The sequence below is a fragment of the Solanum stenotomum genome, chromosome 2, assembly GCF_019186545.1.
Source record: "Solanum stenotomum isolate F172 chromosome 2, ASM1918654v1, whole genome shotgun sequence".
In the NCBI taxonomy this organism is placed as follows: Eukaryota; Viridiplantae; Streptophyta; class Magnoliopsida; order Solanales; family Solanaceae; genus Solanum; species Solanum stenotomum.
In genome coordinates, this window is record NC_064283.1 from 67,394,505 (window position 1) to 67,414,625 (window position 20,121).

General features: G+C 31.3%; 2 protein-coding genes across 2 annotated transcripts in view; both read right to left on the reverse strand.

The window, feature by feature from the left end:
• LOC125856762 (UPF0481 protein At3g47200-like) overlaps positions 1-20,121 on the reverse strand; it is a 66,863-nt gene that overhangs the window by 42,032 nt on the left and 4,710 nt on the right. The window lies entirely within an intron of this gene.
• On the reverse strand, positions 10,456-12,117 carry LOC125856761 (putative UPF0481 protein At3g02645). Its single transcript, XM_049536384.1, has 2 exons — positions 12,046-12,117; positions 10,456-11,879 (listed from the first exon to the last, which is right to left on the reverse strand). Exons 1-2 carry the CDS (start codon positions 12,115-12,117, stop codon positions 10,587-10,589), a joined length of 1,365 nt encoding a protein of 454 aa, XP_049392341.1. The 3' UTR covers positions 10,456-10,586.

Here is a 20,121-nt window from a genome sequence, read left to right on the forward strand (position 1 = left end):
TGAAGAAAGCAGTGTAATTTAGTTTGTCTATTGATGTAATGTCAATGGAGTGTGTCATCCTTCTTTCTTCAACTCTAATTCCTACCAAAAAAATCAATTTATTTGTTTTTTAAAAAAAAAATTTAATTTATGTATTATTAATATAATCATTGCATAATTAATTTGAAAGGAGAAGACAAAGCAAAAAGGAAATTAATTTTAATTTTCGTGTTCAATTACTAGCTTTATGAAAGAATTCTATATACATGTATTGTCATAACATCTAAAAAATAAACTAGGATCTTTAAAAAAATAAAGAGTCCAGGAAGGAATATATACATAATGGCCTAATATATAAATAAGTATATAAACAATGCAACATGAGGTAGCAAATTAAGCATAAATTAATACAATATAAAGGGTGCATGTGTTAAAGCTATAGTGCAATATATATAATGTATAAAACATTTAAAAATAATTACCTCCTTGATTTATAAATTGAAAATGGACTTGTTGGAGTGTACTTGAGTTTCTTCTTAAATTCTTCTTTGCTCAACTTCTATGAAGGTGAAGAATGTAAAATTATATATGACTATATATAAATTTTTCTTTGGGTTTGCAAGCCTACCTATATAACTAACATGAAATAATGTATCTTTTGAGAAAGGTATCATAGAATATATAAAGCTTTAGTATCATAGATGTAACATCTCGCAACTAGAAAGAAGTTTAAAATCTGAAAATAGTATTTTGGAAAGTATAAGGAAATCTGGAAAATTTCAAATAAGTGAAAGTTGAGTTTTTGGTCAACTTCAGACGGCCATAACTACTAGCTCAGGATGAGTTAGGTGTAGTTCCAGATATGGTTGGGAAGATCTTGGAATGGTCTTTCCAATGCCGTTGAGTTTGCGCGATTCCGAGTTTGCATGAGCAAGTTATGCCCTTTGGAATTTGGGCTGTTGGATTAAGGAAATGTCCAATCCGGAATTTTAAAGGGTATTTTAGTCTTTTCACTACCCTATTATTTTAGTCCGATTTTAGGAGTTTAATAAGGGTCAAGACTGAACTTAGTCAGTTATAGAAGATCAGAATTTTCACGCTAGGGCTAAGGAGAAAGGAGAAGAGAAAAGAGGAAGAAGAAAAGGGCAATTTCAGCAAGAACATTGGTGTTTTCGCTAAGGATTTGCTTTGATCAGATATGTGAGGTTCTCATAATGTTGGGATCATTCTCCCACGTTCTAGTCATATTTATTTCAGTTTGGATTCTTCCTAAAAGCATTTGAATATTGATGATCTTGATACCTATTCTTGAAATTATATATTGTTCTTGAATTTGACTGAGTTGGGAAGTTTCTGAGTTCGTTATGTCGCATTATAAGGTCGTTTCGAGTTAGGTTCTTAGGTACATGTGCTGAGTATTTGTATCTAAAAGTAATTCAAGAAAAAGAATCAAGTTTGGGTGAATTGGGACTAGAAAACGAAGAAGAAATTTCATCTGACGAAATTTGATAGTGCTTGCGCGTCGCGCTCTTGGTCCCAGATTTTGAAAATTTATATATTATTAATATAATTCATTGCAGAATTTAATTTGAAAAGAAAAGACAAAGCAAAAAGGAAATTAATTTCAATTTTCGTGTTAAATTACTATCTTTATGAAAGAATTCTATATACATGTCTTGTCATAACATCTAAAAAATAAACTAGGATCTTTAAAAAAATAAAAAGTCCAGGAAGGAATATATACATAATGGCCTAATATATAAATAAGTATATAAATAATGTAACATGAGGTAACAAATTAAGCATAAATTAATACAATATAAATGGTGCATGTGTTAAAGCTGAGGTGCAATATATATAATGTATAAAATATTTAAAAAAATTACCTCTTTGATTTATAAATTGAAAATGAAGTTGTTGGAGTGTACTTGAGTTTCTTCTTAAATTCTTCTTTGTTCAACTTTTATGAAGGTGAAGAATGAGAGATGGAGAATATAAAATTATATATGATTATATATAAATTTTTCTTTGGGTGATTGCAAGCCTACCTATATTACTAACATGAAATAATGTATCTTTTGAGAAAAGTATCATAGAATATATAAAGCTTTATATCATAGAATAAAGTGTAATGACATTTACATTTAAGATAACATATCATAGAATAACACTTTATGTGTCTTGAAGCCACCACTTATTCTACAATTTGATATCAAGTTTTTTTGAAGGACACTTTTAGGGTATGTTCATACGATGCATAAAGACGTTGTTTATTTTGAAAAATGAGTGTTTCTTATTCATTTTTTAATAATATTCGATAAAGGCCAAAAGGTTAAAAGTACTCTTAAACTATTGGAAATGAATCAAATACACCATTCGTATGATTTTGGGGTAAAATTTATCTTTACCGTTACTAGTTACTCACTTTTATCCCTAAAAACTAACAACCACTTTCTATATTTATTTATTATTTACACCCCATATTCTACTTGACATATTTAAGATTATAAGATTTAGTAACTGAATGAAAGACGTGCAAAATTTTTTCTTAGTGTTAAATATGTGTAAAATTAAATATACACTTATAATAAGTAACATAATGTTTTGATAAGGAATGCCCATTGAACCACGTCTTTCACCTAAGGTGCTCCGCCCATGCAGGGCCGGCTCTATGTATACAAAAATAAGGCATTGGCCTTAGGCCCCCAATTTTAGGGGGCCTCAATTTTTTACCAAGAATAAATTATGTGTTAATTTTTTAAAGAAAAACATTAATTATTTATGATAAAAAGTATATATTTAAAATTATTATTTTATTCTCTTCAACCCCATTCAAATAGAAGAAATCAAGAAAATATTGTTTTATTTTCTTACACTCTCTCTACTAATACTCACATTATTTTCTTTTTAACTCCTTTTACACTCTCTTCTTTAAATTGTTGATAAGTTAGAGTAATATTCTGTCAAAAATATCAATTAATGGTTGAAAAGTGTTGAACAAATTGAATTGTAAATTCTTTTTCCATTTCTTCTTAGATTTTCAAGCATTACAACAACCATAGTAAAATGTGGGGTAACCAAATTATCAACTTCATCAAAGCTATGGTTCTAACTCTTATGTTTATTTGAAATTTGTCAACTTATTACTTGTAGAACTATGTTAACAATTCATATAATGATTGCCCGAGTAAAATAATATTTTTCAACGTTGAATTAATAAAATCTTATTTAAAACTAATAATTGAAAAAGAAATCGAATAAATCATTTATATATAAAAAAAATATTAGGTAATACTTTGCATTTAAAAATGTAAGAGAAAATAAATTTTAAATAAATGCATGTGAAGGTTATTTAGATTTTAGGCCTCTAATTAAGATTTCGCTTTAGGCCTCCGATTACGTTGAGCCGCCCCTGCGCCCATGATAAAAAATTTTAACTCCCTCGATCTCTTTTAAAAATTTTGGCACCCTGATTGGAAAAGTCAATTAATATTAAGTAATTTTATCATTTTTTTGTGTTTATTAAAAAAATTAATAACTATAACATATAATTTATCAAATTATTCATTTTTAATAAAATTAGATTTTATTTTGTTTTTTTATTCAATAAATTTACGCCTTTGAGGTGGCGTGGATTAGATTGATTTTTTTTTAAAAAAATCAAATCAAATACCATGTAATTAAGGATATAATTGAATACAACGGCTAACTTCGATCTTAAATTTTTAGAGCAATATTTATTTATTTTTACAATTAAAGTAATTATTAATTGGGAAAATCATATGAAATAGAAAATTATTAATTCAAATTAAATGCTATAGACATAATTTCTTTTATTTGTAATTCGCAGCAAACATCCCAATTTTTTGCCATCTGGTTCGGTATACAATTAGCCATTTTCGGTATACAATTACGTACCTATTCGGTATACAAATGTATAAAATGCGTTTGTGTTTGTATAAAGCGAGAGAAAAGTGTATATACAAATACAAATACATATATTTTTGTCCTATACACCTATAATTATACAAATACAGATCTTATTATACAAATTACAATGTATAAATGAATTTATACAAAACTGAACAATTTGTGTAAAATTGAATGCATCTAGCGAATTATACAAATCAAAAGCTCCATAGCAAACATAAAATTGCTATGGAGCGCAATTATGCAAACTATAGCTATAACATACAAATATGATTTTTATGTTTGCTGTATGTGAAAGTTGCTCTTATTAATTTGGGACGGAAGGAGTATAATATCATTCCTTAAAGATTTCTTAGACATTTGTTCAACTATTTATCAAACAAGGTTAATTTAAAAATAAATAAATAAAAATCCTTAGGCTTATTTGATTTTCTGAAAAAAATCATTTATTTCGAATCAAATTTAAAAGGTTGGAAAATCACTTAAAGGGTACCATAAAAAGTACTAAATGGCCAAAGTCACAATTTTTTATTACATAAAACTAGTCATGATGTATATATATTAAACTAGTCATGCATTATTGTATAATGAACATTAACCTAGTCATGCATAATAAACATATATGAATCAAAAGATTTAAGTTTGATCAAGTAGAGAATGAAAATACTCTAAAAAACAAAGGTTCGTAGAATTATGTATTAAAATTTTTAAAATTGCCTCTCATGATTGAATTTGAAGGAAATAATGAGAATTTGAGGGTAATTTGGTCCAAATATTAGCTATATATAAAGCAAATTATATTATATTATTGTTTAAGACAGAGTTGAGTTTAAAGTTGAAGCAAGTATATCTCTGTTGACGTATTTGCTTCAGCAAGATCTAGCATTTTTGAAAAAAATTAAATAAATTATTTCTTTTGTTCTACTTTAATTTAATTATCGTACAATTAGTTTTAGCTCTGACCTTTAGTTTTAAATTCATGCTCTTTAGTTATATAGCCTATAATACATATTTTATGTTTGACTAGATTAATTTATCTTCAATCATTAGTTAATTTTTCCATTTTAATTATTAAATCTTACTATGATACCTTGCAAAGAAATGCAATATATATAAGAATTAACTTAAAATGTTTATTATTTAAATAGTTTAATTTTCCAAAAGTCAATAGAAAATACTAAAATTATACTCTAATATATATAAATTAATGTTTTGTTCAAAAAAGGAGAGAAATTATACATCAACTAAAATCAATTCAAATTACCTATCTAAGGATTGATCATGAATTAAAGTATAATAAGAGAAGTTGAGCAGATAAAAGAAAGGAAAGGTATAAAGGAGGAAAAGAATAAGAAGTGAAAGCTAAGTGAGTTATGGAAGTATTAAATTCTACAACTTTCTCTATTTTATATTAACTGAATTTTTGAGGGTTTTTCATTGTTCAAAATAATTATATTGTTCAAAGTTCAAAATAGATGTTTGAATTTTTTTTCATCTATGCCCTTTCATTCATTGAAGTTTTATATTTTTTAGGAGATAACTTACACTACTTATAAAGTTATATTCATAATTTCATAAAAGACAATAGTGAAAATTATGATTTAAATTATGTACTTGAATGTTTTTCTTAATATGCGTGCATTGCCTCACAAATTCAATTGGTAGCGCGTTGGTCAGAAGGTGAATTATTCATCGATAAAATTATTTCGGTGTCTGATTTGCAATTTCAAAAACACATAACTAATACATATACTCCCTCTGTCCCAATTAAGTAAAAATAATGACACAATTCTATAGTAAGTAAAAATTTAACTATAAAATGTCTATTTTACCCTTAATGAAATAACTTACAACGACACAATTTTCTATCATTCATTTTGGACCACAAGTTTTAAAAGTCTTCCTTTCTTTCTTAAACTCCGTACCGAGTCAAACTACCTCATATAAAATGGGACGGAAAGTACAAGTTATGACTTATGAGGGAGACCTAACTACCTTGTTAGTTTTTGATAGAAATTCGGTTGTAATGTTTGAAGTGTTTGAGCTTTAACCCCTAAAATTTATCCAAATGGCCAGTTGCTTCTGCATCTATAATCCCATTTAGTTAAGTATCCTGGAAATTAGAATAAGCTGACAAGTTTAATTAGGAGGGAAAATATGTATTATCCCATTTAATTAGAGATGGAGCACATTCTATTTAGGAAGAATTTGGTTTTCTAGTAACAATAAGTCTCGACGTGCAATGTTTATCATACATGTGCTTACAATTTTGTCTTCTCTATTTAGGCTTCAATTTACTACACTCTCGAATAAACTCAACAACAAAACATCCATCTAGTAAAAGTATTTCTGAAAATTTGCAAATGATATCATTGTTCAAGTTTTCTATAATGAGGAAACACTCACTCAGTCAACAATTGTGTTACATAGTTACAATAAAGATTACTTCATAATGTCACCAGTAAAAGCCAGAACAATTTGTATAACAGTGAGTACAAGAAGTGTTATAACTGTCATAGTTGAAGCTCCTACCCAAGGGCTTGAGAAATAGTTGTGCCTTAAACTAGGCTTCATTTGACTCCATGGCTTTTCACAATGTTGAGTCAATTTGCTGCATTCTTCTACGTAATAAAATCTTGTGATTTCCACCCCATCTGAAAGTTTCTTGAAGATGCTGGCCACTTGTTTGTCATCTCCTATGTCCTCAAGGATGATTTACTTTTTGCGAAGAAACTTCACATCTCTATGTGAGCCAATAAGTTGAGTCATTATATGCGCATAGTTTGAAAAATAAGGATATACATTTACTTTAGAAGAATGTTGGTCATAAGCTATCAACGTTCTCATGAAGGTTTCCATAGTATCCTCGATTGCAAAACAAGGTATTTTCATTGATCCCTTCTCAAACTTGATATTGAATAATGTTGTTTTATCCTTGTCACGCCCCAAGCCTACACCCTGGGCGGGACCGGCACCCGGAGACTATTTCTGGCCCCAAGCGAACCCTTGGCCTGGCTTTTTTAACTCCGCGGAAACCTAACTCAACAGAATAACTTCATGCAAAGCAAAGTCATAAGACAACTTAACTGATACAAATCTGACCAAAAGGCACCTCGAGTCTCAAATAGAATATTTACATATATACATAGATGAGAGACTCAATACTAACTGACTGACTGTCTATGAAGCCTCTAAAATACTGATATGGATGTTGGGACAGACCCCACAACATCCTAATAGAACAAAACTAAGTACACAAAATAATTGAGTCCTTCGGAATGCAAGGAGGCTCACCACTAACTCTGGAGTGCTCAGCTGGATCAACGACGTGCAGGATGCTGATCCGGGGTACCTGTATCTGCATCATAATAAGATGCAGGCCAACTGGCATCAGTACATAGAATGTACGAGTATGCGAGTTGGAAACTAAGCAACAAAGGCTAGAAGGAAATCTGGAAGAAACAGAAATAGCTTACCTGGCTCAACTCAACTTAACCTGACTGACTTCCTTCAATATAAGGCAAATTTTAAAACAAGTGCGATATAAAGAAAGACTGCTTTAAACATACTATAAACTCTGAGTGTATACAAAGATACAATAATCCTGAGATGTATATAGAAATACAAATGAACTGATGTATATAAAATAAAATACTTTCTGTGTATGAAAAATACAATAGCTGCTGTGGGAGTTTCTCTTACCGACAACCATCACATGAGAGCTATAGTGATGAGACAGCGATCGACCTCACGCTGCCAGATCATCTTATACCCGACCAAAGGTGTAAGACCTGAACTGCCTAATGGATCCACTAGTCTAATCTGAAAGGATTCATCTAAAAAGAATGATCATTTTCTACCCATGGTGGCTAACATGGTTCTATGGGGGCTGTGGGTTCTTTGAACACTCCCCCAATTCGGTGTTCGATACTACTCCCAAAAATGTACTAGCTCTTATGTTTTTAAAACATATTTCTTCCTATTGATATGGGATAATTACTCAAAAACTAGCCCGAAGGCTCTTTTGGAAATCTCAGTTTCCAACCTTGTTTAAATGTACAACATTTCTTTAAAACTTCCTTGGGAATACATAGTTCCCTAATAACTTTGAGAAATGAACTCAACTTTAAACTCTTTACTCAACTTGAAACTCTTGACTTGTTACTCTTTACTTGACTTGCAACTTGAGCCTTAGAATGAAGTGAAAACGTTCAAGAAAACTTACTTGAACTAACTTCTTAACTTTGCTTGACTTGACTCTAACTTTTCTCTTTAACTTGATACTAACTTGCCTTGAATTGAACTATGGATTCAAGGTGTATGATCACACGTATTTAGATGAGTTCGGGATGTTTAGAAACACTTTGGGGTGTTGGAAACAACTAGGGAACATAGGTATAACACCTATGAACATGCATGAGAAAGCATGGAAAGAATAGGAAAACTTGGCGCTCTTGGCGCTTTGAGAGGCGCGGAGCGCCAGACCAAAAACTTCAGAGAGGGCCTGCTGGTGTACTGAGAGGCGCGCCGCCCCAAGGGGAAAACTTCAGAGCCCCTTTTGGGGGGCGCTGGCAGGCGCGACGCGTCGACCCCTTGCCCAGAAAACTCGACTTTTCTCCCTCTTTTCTTCAACTCTAAACCACCCTAACTTCAAGGGTTCCAATACCAACCACTAAGGATCATAAATTCCCTCAACATACAAGAGATTCAACTCAAACACACAACCACAACATATCCCACAACCAACAATAACTTCAACAACACATTCAACAACATCAACAACTCAAACCAACAACTTCAACAACATACCCAATCTTTTCTCAATAAAAATGAGTTGGGTGGGGGGAAAGGATCAACCCACACTAAGAGCTCACATACCTTGAAAGGGATCACCCCTGACGATTTCCACGACGATCTTTGACGGAAACTTGTTGATCTCCTCTTTCTTCTCTTCTTCTTCTCCTTCTTCTCTTCTTCTTCTCTTCTTCACTCTCAAAAACCCTAACTCTTTCTCTTTTAAAATGGGACAAAAATGATCCAAAATCAGCCTAACACACAATATAATCCCAAAAGAAATGGCTAGGGAAAAGACCAAAATGCCCTCAAAATTTCCGGACGGATTCCTAGCCAACTGCCCAACTTCCAAAGGGCATAACTCGCTCATACGAACTCGGAATCGAGCAAACTTGGCGGCGTTGGAAAGATCATTCCAAGGGATTTCCAAACATAACTGGAACTACTCCTAAATCATCCTGATCTAGGAGTTATGACCGCTCAAAGTTGGCCAAAAACTCACTGATTTCCACACTTAACCAAATTTTCCAGATTTTGTCATTTTTTTCAAAAATGACTATTTCCAATTTCCAAGCTTTTTCATAGTTATTTCAAATTGCCGGATGTTACAATCCTCCTTTCTTTTCTTGCACATAATCTATTCTTATGAATCTAACTCTAACATCATACAGCTTTCTTGCACTTGGAATATGATAGAAATCCCATAAACTAAGGACATTGGGAGATTCTTTTGACTTGGTTAATTGCAAAACGTTGCCACAAAATCTTATCTTGCATCATTCTTTTGGTGTGCTAGCATTTGTGATTTGTTTAGCTTTCATATGATCGTGCTTTGATGGTTGACAAAACATGCTTACTACATGAACTAAATGAATGAATTATTCTGTATTAAAATTGTGAATCTCAGATTGGGGTATGAATTTCGCCTTTGGAAAAGTATCAAGTAAGGTCTTTCTCACCATATACAAGAAGCTCACTACTGAAAATGCTTTCTCATGTCATGAAGCATGGTAAGCACAAATAAAAGGAGTTGATTTTCTAGTAACACCATGTCTCTACATTGATGATCTTCTTCATCTTTTCCTCCTTCTACTCCTGCTGCTGCTCCTCCTCCTCCTTCTTCTTCGTCTTCCTCTTCCTCCTCCTTCTTCTTCTTTCTCTTTCTCTTCTTCTTCCTCTTCTTCATCTTCTTCTTCTTCCTCCTCTCCCTCTTCCTCTTCCTCTTCTTCCTCCTCTCTTCTTCCTCCTCTTCTTCCTCTTATTCTTGTTCTTCTTCTTCCTCGGTTTCATAGTACTCTTGAATAAATTCGACCACAAAACAACCATCAAGAAACAACATTTCTGAAAATTTGCCAACAATATCATTGTCTAAGTTATTATCATAATACTTTAGTGCTTCATCTTTCTTTTTCTCCAATGCACAAATGCAAGTTTCCACATCAAGCCCCTCTTTTCGCTAGAGAAATTGTTGTATAGGTACAACAATTTATACTTCTCCATCGAACTAAGTTCATGAGTCCTTTTATGGTAAGGACCAATGGAGATCAACATTGGCGTATAAGCATCTACATATGATTTTCATAAAATTTGATATCAAGTTTAGTTGAAGAAAAACACTTTTAGGGTGTGTTTGATACGACAAGAGATGATATTTTTCCTTAAGTGAGTTTCTTATTTATGAATTGAGCTACGTAGTGCCTTTTGATGGTGGAAAGTGACAAATATAAATACTTGAAATAAACTGATTAACATTCAACTAGAAAACCCAATACAAAAGGGGGACATAGAATTAATGAAGAACTCATAATAAGATCATCAACACACATATAAAATACATGGAGGGAGTTGTGAGGAAATACTACAATTGAGATAATTACTAGTACTTACTTCTTAAGAGGACCTGTGAAAGTTAAAATAGTTTGTATAGTTGTGAGTATTAGGAGTATAATGGCTGCCACAGTTGAAGCTCCTACCCAAGGACTACTAAAATAATTGCGCATTAAATTTGCTTTCATTCTATTCCATGGTTTTTCACGATATTCAATTACTTTTTTGATTTCTTCTTTGTAATAGAAGTTGGAATACGTAGTGACCCCTTTACCGATTTTGTTGAAGAGGCTAGCAACTTCTTTGTCCTCTCCTATCCAGTTCTCTATGATTCCTTTCTGGCAAAGCAAATTCACATCTTTGTCTGAGTCGATAAGATGATCCATGAAAGTTGCATAATCGCTAAAATATGTAGGATATACATCAGGTGATTGTTGCTCATAAGCAATGAGATTTCGCAGGAGAGTTTCTGTACCATCAACGACTAGAAAATAAGGGATTGTCATCAATCCATTCTCGAACCTTATATCAAATAAACTTGTCATATTTTTGACCTTTGCATAGCTAACTCCAGCTTCAGAAAGCTCTGTTGCATTTGGCATGACCATAGGACTCGTTAAGTAATCTTTCGAGTTTTTCATAGGATTCCCATGACATGAAAATATGTGTACTACATGAAGTAAATGCTTGATATATTCTACATTACATTCTATCTCTCCAAAGGATAAAAAGGTCATTTTTGGCCAGTTAACAAAAAAGGTAAACAACTTATTCACCAGTATTGCCAATGGTAATTCATCATCTTGCTTTGTCATGTCATGAAGCTTGTCGAGGACAAAGAAAGGAAGTTGGTTTTCTAGTAACATCAAGTCTCGGAATATGTAATTATGATTAATATTAATAATCTTGTCTTTTACTTCTGGATATATTCCACAATGCTCTCGAATAAATTCAACCACAAAACAACCATCAAACAACAACATTTCGCAAAATTCTTGACTATCATTACCAAGCTTTTCTATATCTTCGTAACACTTCAGTACTTTCTCCTTCACTTTCTCCAATTCACTGATGTAACTTTTCACATCAAGTCTCTCATTTCGTTGTAGAAATCGTCGTAGGTATAATAGTTTGTACTTTTTCATTGGACCAAGTTGAGTATTCTTCTTATGGTAAGGACCAATAGAGACCATTTTTGGTGTATATGCATCTGGATTTGATTCACGTAGCCACACATTTACTTCAAATATCGTACACGATTTAATAGATGAATTGTCTAAATCCTCAAACATTTCATCAATTCTTTCATTTATGTCGAGTAAATGATCCGCTTTCCTCCCTTCTTCTATCTATAATAAGACTCATTGTTAAAATTCAAGACATTCACACAATGAATATTGTAAAGATCGATGCATATGATAAAACCATGACTAGGGAATGTGTTAGGACCATGAGATAGACCTAAAATTACATCGAAGAAAATGGAAAAAATTGTTTTATATAATTGAGAGAGACCTCATCATTTTCAGTTTGAGGAAGTAGTGGAAGTTGATCATCTATTGAGGTCATCTCAATGGAGTGTGCCATCCCTTTTTCTTCAACTGTAATTACTACAAAAAGACATGCATCCCAAATTAATGGCAATTTGAGGGAGTATTAGATAATATAACGACATTTATATTATTGCTATCAAATAATTGTCGCAAAATCCTTTGCGTAAAACATTTAAAAATTACCTGATTTTGTTGTTCATAAATTGAAAATGGACTAGTTGGAGTGTACTTGAGTTTCTTCTTAAATTTATGAAGGGGAAGGAAATATAAGAGATGGAGAATATAAACTTCTCTATGAGTACTATTTATATATATTATTAACATGAAATAATGTACATTTTGAGAGAAGTACATAGAATAAATTAAATAAAGCTTTAATACCATAGAATAAAGTGTAATGACATTACATTTAAGAAACATATCGTAGAATAACACTTTTAAGTGTGTGTTGAAGAAATCATTTATTCTTCAATTTGCTATCAAGTTAAGTTGAAGAAGAAGAACACTTTTAGAGTGTGTTTGGTACGATGAAAAATGTTATTTTTTTTAGTATCTCTTCTAATTTTTAACGTTTGATATATATATATATATATATATATATATATATATATAAAATCTAAGCAACCACTATTTAGGTCGGCTTGGGGGCTAGGAATGTGAGGGTGTAGGGATGAGGACTATGGGGTTGGCTGGTAGTGTGTGTGCTGGAGGATGTATATAGTAGACCGTTATTAAACATCTAATAAATGGAAGTAACTTAGTAAAGTATATTTTTATATTTTTTATGAGGCAAAAAATAAGCTAAAACGGGGGAATATTGCATAGCTTTCTTTAGGGTTGGACATAAAATACCGAAAACTAAATTACCGAATCGAACCAATAGAGACCATCCTTGATGTATATACAACTGGATTTGATTCACGTTTCCACACATTTACTTTGAACATGGTACATGATTGAATAGATGAATTGTCTAAATTTTCAAACATTTCATCAATTCTTTCCTTTATGTCGACTAAATGATCCACTTTCCTCCCTTCTATCAGTGATGGAAAAGAGTAAAAAAAATTAAATGTTTATTAGAAACAAAGGGCAAATATATTCCTCAACTTTGTGATCTAGGTTGGATATATCTCTCGTTAAGAAAGTGTTGTGTGTATATATATATATATATATATATTATCTTTTTCAGTTTGAAGAAGCAGTGTAATTAGGTTAGCTATTGATGTAATCTCAATGGAGTGTATCATCCTTAGCTTCTTTTTTCAACTCTAATTCCTATAAAATAATATCAATTTATTTGTTTTTTTTTTAATTTTAATTCATATATTATTAATATAATCATTGCAGAATTGATTTGAAAGGAAAAGACAAAGAAAAAAAAAAGGGAAATTAATTTCAATTTTGCTAGCTTTATGAAAAAAATTCTATATACATGTCTTTTCATAATCAGTGGCGGAGCGAGGAATTCTATCGATAGGGTTCAAAAAAAAAATTAATCACACTAATAATATCCATAAATAAACCGGTCGGGTCGGATCATATATGAACGAATTGAATAACAAATGGGTTGACAAAATCCTTAGTTCAAATAATTTCTTACAATTACAACTTATCATAAGAAACAAATTTAAAGTACATATCTACAAAATGATAATAAAGTAGCACAACTCATTCAAAAATTCTACAAGTTCTTCAATTCCTTTAGAATTGTCTTCTGCTCCTGAAAGTGCAAATGGAGAGCAAGCAAAAATTTAACATTAGAAAGACTAACAATAAACACAAATCAAAGCAAAAACACTCTTTCTTCACAAAAATTCTTTTTGGCACACTGCACATATAGAATTCTGAATTTTTTTTTTTTAAAAAAAACAAAAATACAAGAACTTACAGAGGTTGCCATCAATGGTCAAATCATGAATGGAGGATAGAATGAAATGATCTGCGGAGGTCGGAGGACCACCAGCGGCAGCGAGCAGCGACAACAAGCAGGAGCAGGTATTAGGCAAGCAGCAAAACGAGAGGCAGTATTCTATTTGAAAGAGAAGACTAGGAGGAAAAAATAGAATATTGAAATCCCTAGAAAAGAGAGGTTTTTTTTATTTGTTGACTTTTCAATTAGAGATTTAAAATATAAAATTTTAATCATTAATGATTTTTTATTAGTTGACTTTTCAATTAGAGATTTAAAATATAAAATTTTAATCATTAATGAAACGTCGTTGTTGTATTTATTTTTGATAAAAACACTTAAAATTTAAGCCAGCAAAAACGCTTCAAAATTAGAAAAAAAAGGTTGCTGCTCGCTGGATTCGAACCCGCGACCAAGCCCACAAAACACTCTTTCTTGAACCCAGTTTACCATTGAGCTACTCTTTTCATATGCCCAAGGGGTTCAATTTTAAATATATACACGTAAATAAAAAAATCGATCTTATATATACGGTGTAATTATTTTATCAAGGGGTTCGGATGAACCCCTCGGCACACTGTACATCCACCCCTGGTCATAACATCTAAAAAATAAACTATGATCTTTAAAAAATAAAAAGTTCAGGAAGGAATATATACATGGGCCTAATATATAGATAAGTATATAAATAATGTAACATGAGGTAGCAAATTAAGCATAAATTAATACAATATAAAGGGTGCATGTGTTAAAGCTGAGATGCAATATATATATAACATTTAAAAATAATTACGTTTTTGATTTATAAGTTGAAAATGGATGTGTTGGCCAGTGTACTTGAGTTTCTTCTTAAATTCTTCTTTGCTCAACTTTTATGAAGGTGAAGGATGAGAGATGGAGAATATAAAATTATATATGAGTGTACTATATATACATTAAATTTTCCTTTGGGTGATTGCAAGCCTGCTTATATTACTAACATGAAATAATGTTTCTTTTGAGAAAAAATATATCATAGAATATAAAGCTTTAGTGTTATAGAATAAAGTGTAGTGACATTTACATTTAAGAAAACATATAATAGAATAACACTTTAAGTGTGTCTTGAAGCCACCACTTATTCTAAAATTTGATATCAAGTTTTTTTGAAGGACACTTTTAGGGTGTCGGTACGATACAGAAAGATGTTATTTGTTCTGAAAAATGTGTGAGTTTCTTATTCATTTTTTAATATTTGAAAAAGGCCAAAGGGTTAAAAGTACCCTTCAATTATTGGAAATGGATCAAATATACTCTTCCTTTGATTTGGGGTAAAAATATCGTAGTGACTCACTTTTACCCCTCAAAACTAACAAATGCCATATCACCATAAAAATCACATAAAATAAATTTATTTTGTTGACTTGAAAATTCCAAATGGCAAAATGTCTAAACACAATTTGTTTTTTCTTTGACCTCCTTTCTTTTTCTGAGGCAAAAAGTCTAAACATAATGTTTGGCTTTAGGCCTCCAAACTTGTTGAGACAACCCTGATTAAGCTCATCAACATTACAATTGAGGTCATTACTACTTGCTTAACAAAACTTGTGACAGCTAGAATAGGATGTATAGTTATGATATGAGGAGTATGATGGCTGCCACAGTTGAAACTCCTACCCAAGGTCTACTAAAATAATTGTGCATCAAATTTTCTTTCATTCTATATATTCCATGATTCTTCACAGTGTTCAATTGCTTTTCTGAATTTTTCTTTGTAATAGAAGTTGGAATTAACATCGACTCCATTTCTGATTCTGTTGAAGATAGTAGTAACTTTATTGACATCTCCCATCCAGTTCACTAAGATTCCTTTCTAACAAAGCAAATCCACATCTTTGTCTGAGTCGATAAGAATCACCATGAAATTACAAAATCACTAAAATATTTAGGTTGTACATTATATGATTGTTGCTCATAAGCAATGAGATTTCACAGGAGGGTTTCTAGATCACCAGTGACGTGAAAACAAGGGATTGTCATCAATCCATTCTCAAACTTTATATCAAATAAACTTGTCATATTTTTACCTTTGCAAAAGCTAACTCCTGTTGTATTTGGCATGACCATATTCCACTTTATGTCATCGTTTGGATTTTTTCATGGGATTCCCATGATATGAAATATGTGTACTGCACTAAAGTAAATGTTTAATATTTCTTGCATTACATTCCGTCTTTCTAAAGGATTCAGGGTCATTTTTGGACAGTCAACAAAAAAATTAAACAAATCATTCACCAGTAGTGCCAATGAATAAACTCAACAACAAAACAACTATCAAACAACAACATTTGGAAAAATTCATGACTATCATTAATATCAATGTTTTCTATATCGTCGTAACACTTTAGTGCTTCCTCCTTGATTAGTTTTTCGATTTCACTAATGCAACTTGCCACATCAAGCCCCTCTTTCATTAAAGAAACTGTTGTATAGGTATAATAATTTATACTTTTTCATTGGACGAAATTGATGATTTTTCTTATGATAAGGACCAATAGAGATCATCTTTGGTGTAAAATCAACTGAATTTAATTCACGTAGTCATACATTTACTTTGAATATGGTACACGATTTTAATAAACAAATTATCCAAATCCTCAAATATTTCATCAAAGATTTGATTTACAAATTTCTTTGTTTGTGACCCTAATGGATCTTGTCCATTTATGTTGATTAAATGATCCACTTTCCTCCCTTCTTCTATTTATAATGAATTGGTTAAGAAGAAGTAGTGTATAAGCGATAATTGACGTCTAATCTGTATACTGTCTATCTATGCATTTTGCCTTTTATAAAATAGTTAATTATAATACTAGTGTATATTTAAGTGAATATTAGGATTGTTAAAGATCAACACATTCAAAAAATTAATATTGTAATGATTGATGCATATGTTAAGATTCCATGGTTCTACGTAACTTAATAAGATTAAAAAGGATTATGTTATCCAAATGGTGCAAGTAGTACACAAAAACTTGAAATGCATCGGCTTGTAGGTGTAAAAACATGATTAGTAAGTATGTTAGGACCATGAGATAAACCTAAAATTACATCGAAGAAAGTAATAAAAAAAAATCCTTCAATTTCTTCAAAAAAATTAATATAGATGATACTAATTAATTGTTCATATATTTTTTTAAAATAGGAATATGTTTACTTTAGGTCTTATGATATGTATATTTAATTGTCAAAAGAAAAGTTGGCTAATGAAATCAAAAACAAATTTATATAGTTAAGAGAGAGACCTCATCCTTTTCTATGGGAGAAGTAGACAACCACTTAATACCTCAATTAAGACTTTTACCTATTAAATATTTCTATCCCTTAGAATTGATACCTTTTTGACATTTTTTTAATAATCAGCCAAAAATTCAAAATGTGTTAGCTACACTCGCGATGTGACACACTAATGAATTAAATTGTGACATATGTCATTTGGGTTCAAAAAATTATTTGAGAAAATATTATAATTTTCATTTTTTAAAAATAGAAAAATAAATATTAAACCTACACAACCCACCCACCAAAACCTTTCGGTAGGAATCGGTTCCCACCACAGTTCGCCACCACAGTCCGTCCATCAGTTTGCTCACCACAGTCTGTCCACTCTTTATTTCTGTCATCAACACCATCGATGCCATCTACCCTCTCCCTTTTATTTCAATTTAACGATTTTCATCACCACCATAACTGTCATTTCTCCGATCTCATTCTCTTCCTCAAACATCAATTAAAATTCGTTGATATTTTTTATATTGTGGGTTCTTTAGGGTTTAAATTCTTTAAAAAATTCAAAAAAACTAATCAAATTTGTATTAGTCTTGCCAGAGAAAATGAAGGTTCACCGATTTTCCCACTTTTTGACCCGATTTTTATTTTTTTGATTAAATTTCCTTCGACAACTTTAACTCTTTTGAAATTTTCGATTAGAATTTTTTAGATTTATATCAGTTCTTTTGATTTTTTCTGGTATGACTGCCATTTGTTTAATATGTAATTTTTTGAATAAAGGTAATGATAATGATATTGATGATGACAAAATGATATTAGAAAGGAAAAATGAAGGAGAACATAGAAAGGGGTGAGGCTGGGACGGTGGCAGAAAGATTGGGCTGGTGAGGTAAGGTGGAATTTTGAGGAAGGAGACTGTGCTAAATATTTTTTTTTAATTTTTTTTATGTTTAGAATTTTGCTCAACTTTTAAAAAATGTTAACATGTCAATGTGTGAATGACTTGTAAGTAATTTTTTTGTTTCACGCGCTTCTCAAAGGTGTAGTACACCTATGATGCCATATAACAAAAAAATATTTAATAGATACATGTTTTGAACAAGATAGGTGTTCAATAGGTACAATCCCCAGTTAAGGTGTTCAAGAGAATTATGCGAACAATTTTAAGTGATTGTTGATGACTTAAGCCGAAATTTATATGTATTATCCCATTTAATTAAAGATGAAACACATTCTATGAGTCCGGAACCAAAAGGGCAACAATTTTTTTTTGAAAATCCAAAAGGGCAACTCAATTAATTATGAAACCAAAAGGGCAATAATTTTTAACGCCGTGTAAATCAGGTTTTCTAAAATGAGGCTCAAATTCCAATGAGCCTTACAAGGCTCAAATTCCGATGAGCCTTGTAAGGCTCAGCCACCAATGAGCCTTGCAGGCTGTTATTTAAAAAAGAAAAATTCTCGTTTTATTTTCTCGTTTGTTAAAAGTCTAATAATAATAATAATAAATTGTTGTTGATGTTGTGCTTTTTTTTTTACCTTGATATGAAGTATAATTTTTCTCATGTTTTCAACATATTCATCAATAGGGCATTTCCACCAAAATAAAGTATGACTAGAGAAGGATGGATTTTATCATTCTGCAAGTGAATAAATCAAATTATAATTTCACACAAAAAAAGTTGAAGAAAAAAAATATATCAACTAAGTAGTAAATAAGGTCTAAACTATATTGGGATTAATTCGTTTGAAAAGCCACAAAGTAATAGTTAGCAATAAGGTCTAAACTATCTTTATGCATCATATCAACAACTATGTATTATTATTATTATTAGACTTTTAACAAACGAGAAAATAAAACGAGACTTTTTTTTAAATAACAGCGTGCAAGGCTCATTGGCGGCTGAGCCTTACAAGGCTCATCGGAATTTGAGCCTTGCAAGGCACATTGAAATTTGAGCCTCATTTTAGAAAACCTTTTTCACACGGCATTAAAAATTGTTGCCCTTTTGGTTTCAGTATTAATTGAGTTGCCCTTTTGGAATTTTAGAAAAAAATTGTTACCCTTTTGATTTCGGACTCCACATTCTATGCCCCCTAAACTCTACATCTATAATATATCCATCAATATATATATATATATATATATATATATATAGTGGAGGAATAACTGAACAAACCAACAGACACATAAATAAAGCAACTACTTAAAAAAAACTTATGAAAGCTAGAACAGTCTGTATAGCTTTGAGTAAGAGGAGTATGATGGCCGTCACAATTGATGTTCCTACCCAAGGACTATTGAAGTAATTGTGCCTCAAATTTGTCTTCATTCTGTTCCATGATTGTTCACAATGTTGAACGGCTTTTTTGCATTCTTCTACATAATAGAAGTTGTCTGAAACGGTCCCAATTTTGTTAAAGAAGCTAGCCACTTCTTTGTCATCTCCTATCTTGTTTACAATGATTCCATTCATACGAAGCCAACTCACATTTTTTTGAGTCAATAAGATAACTGTAACATCCGGCAATTTGAAATAGCTATGAAGAAGCTTAGAATTGGAAATAGTCATTTTTGGAAATAATTAAAAATCTAGAAAATTTGGTTAAGTATGGAAAAAAGTGAGTTTTTGGCCAACTTTGATCAGTCATAACTCCTATCTCATTATGAGTTAGGTGTAGTTCCAGTTATGTTTGCGAAGCCCTTGGAATGATCTTTCCAACGCCGCCGAGTTTACTCGATTCCGAGTTTGTATGAGTGAGTTATGCCCTTTGGAAGTTGGGCTGTTGGCAGGGCAGTTCATCCGAAATTGTAAGGGGTATTTTGGTCTTTTCCCTAACCAATTCTTTTGGTTA

What these genes read in the sequence shown, in the direction of transcription:
- LOC125856761 (XM_049536384.1), bottom strand. Translation starts at nt 12,117, where the DNA reads ATGGCACACTCCATTGAGATGACCTCAATAGATGATCAACTTCCACTA. An exon ending in CTCAAACTGAAAATGATGAG is followed by an intron (nt 11,880 to 12,045) that starts GTCTCTCTCAAT and finishes GTCTTATTATAG; the next exon opens with ATAGAAGAAGGGAGGAAAGC.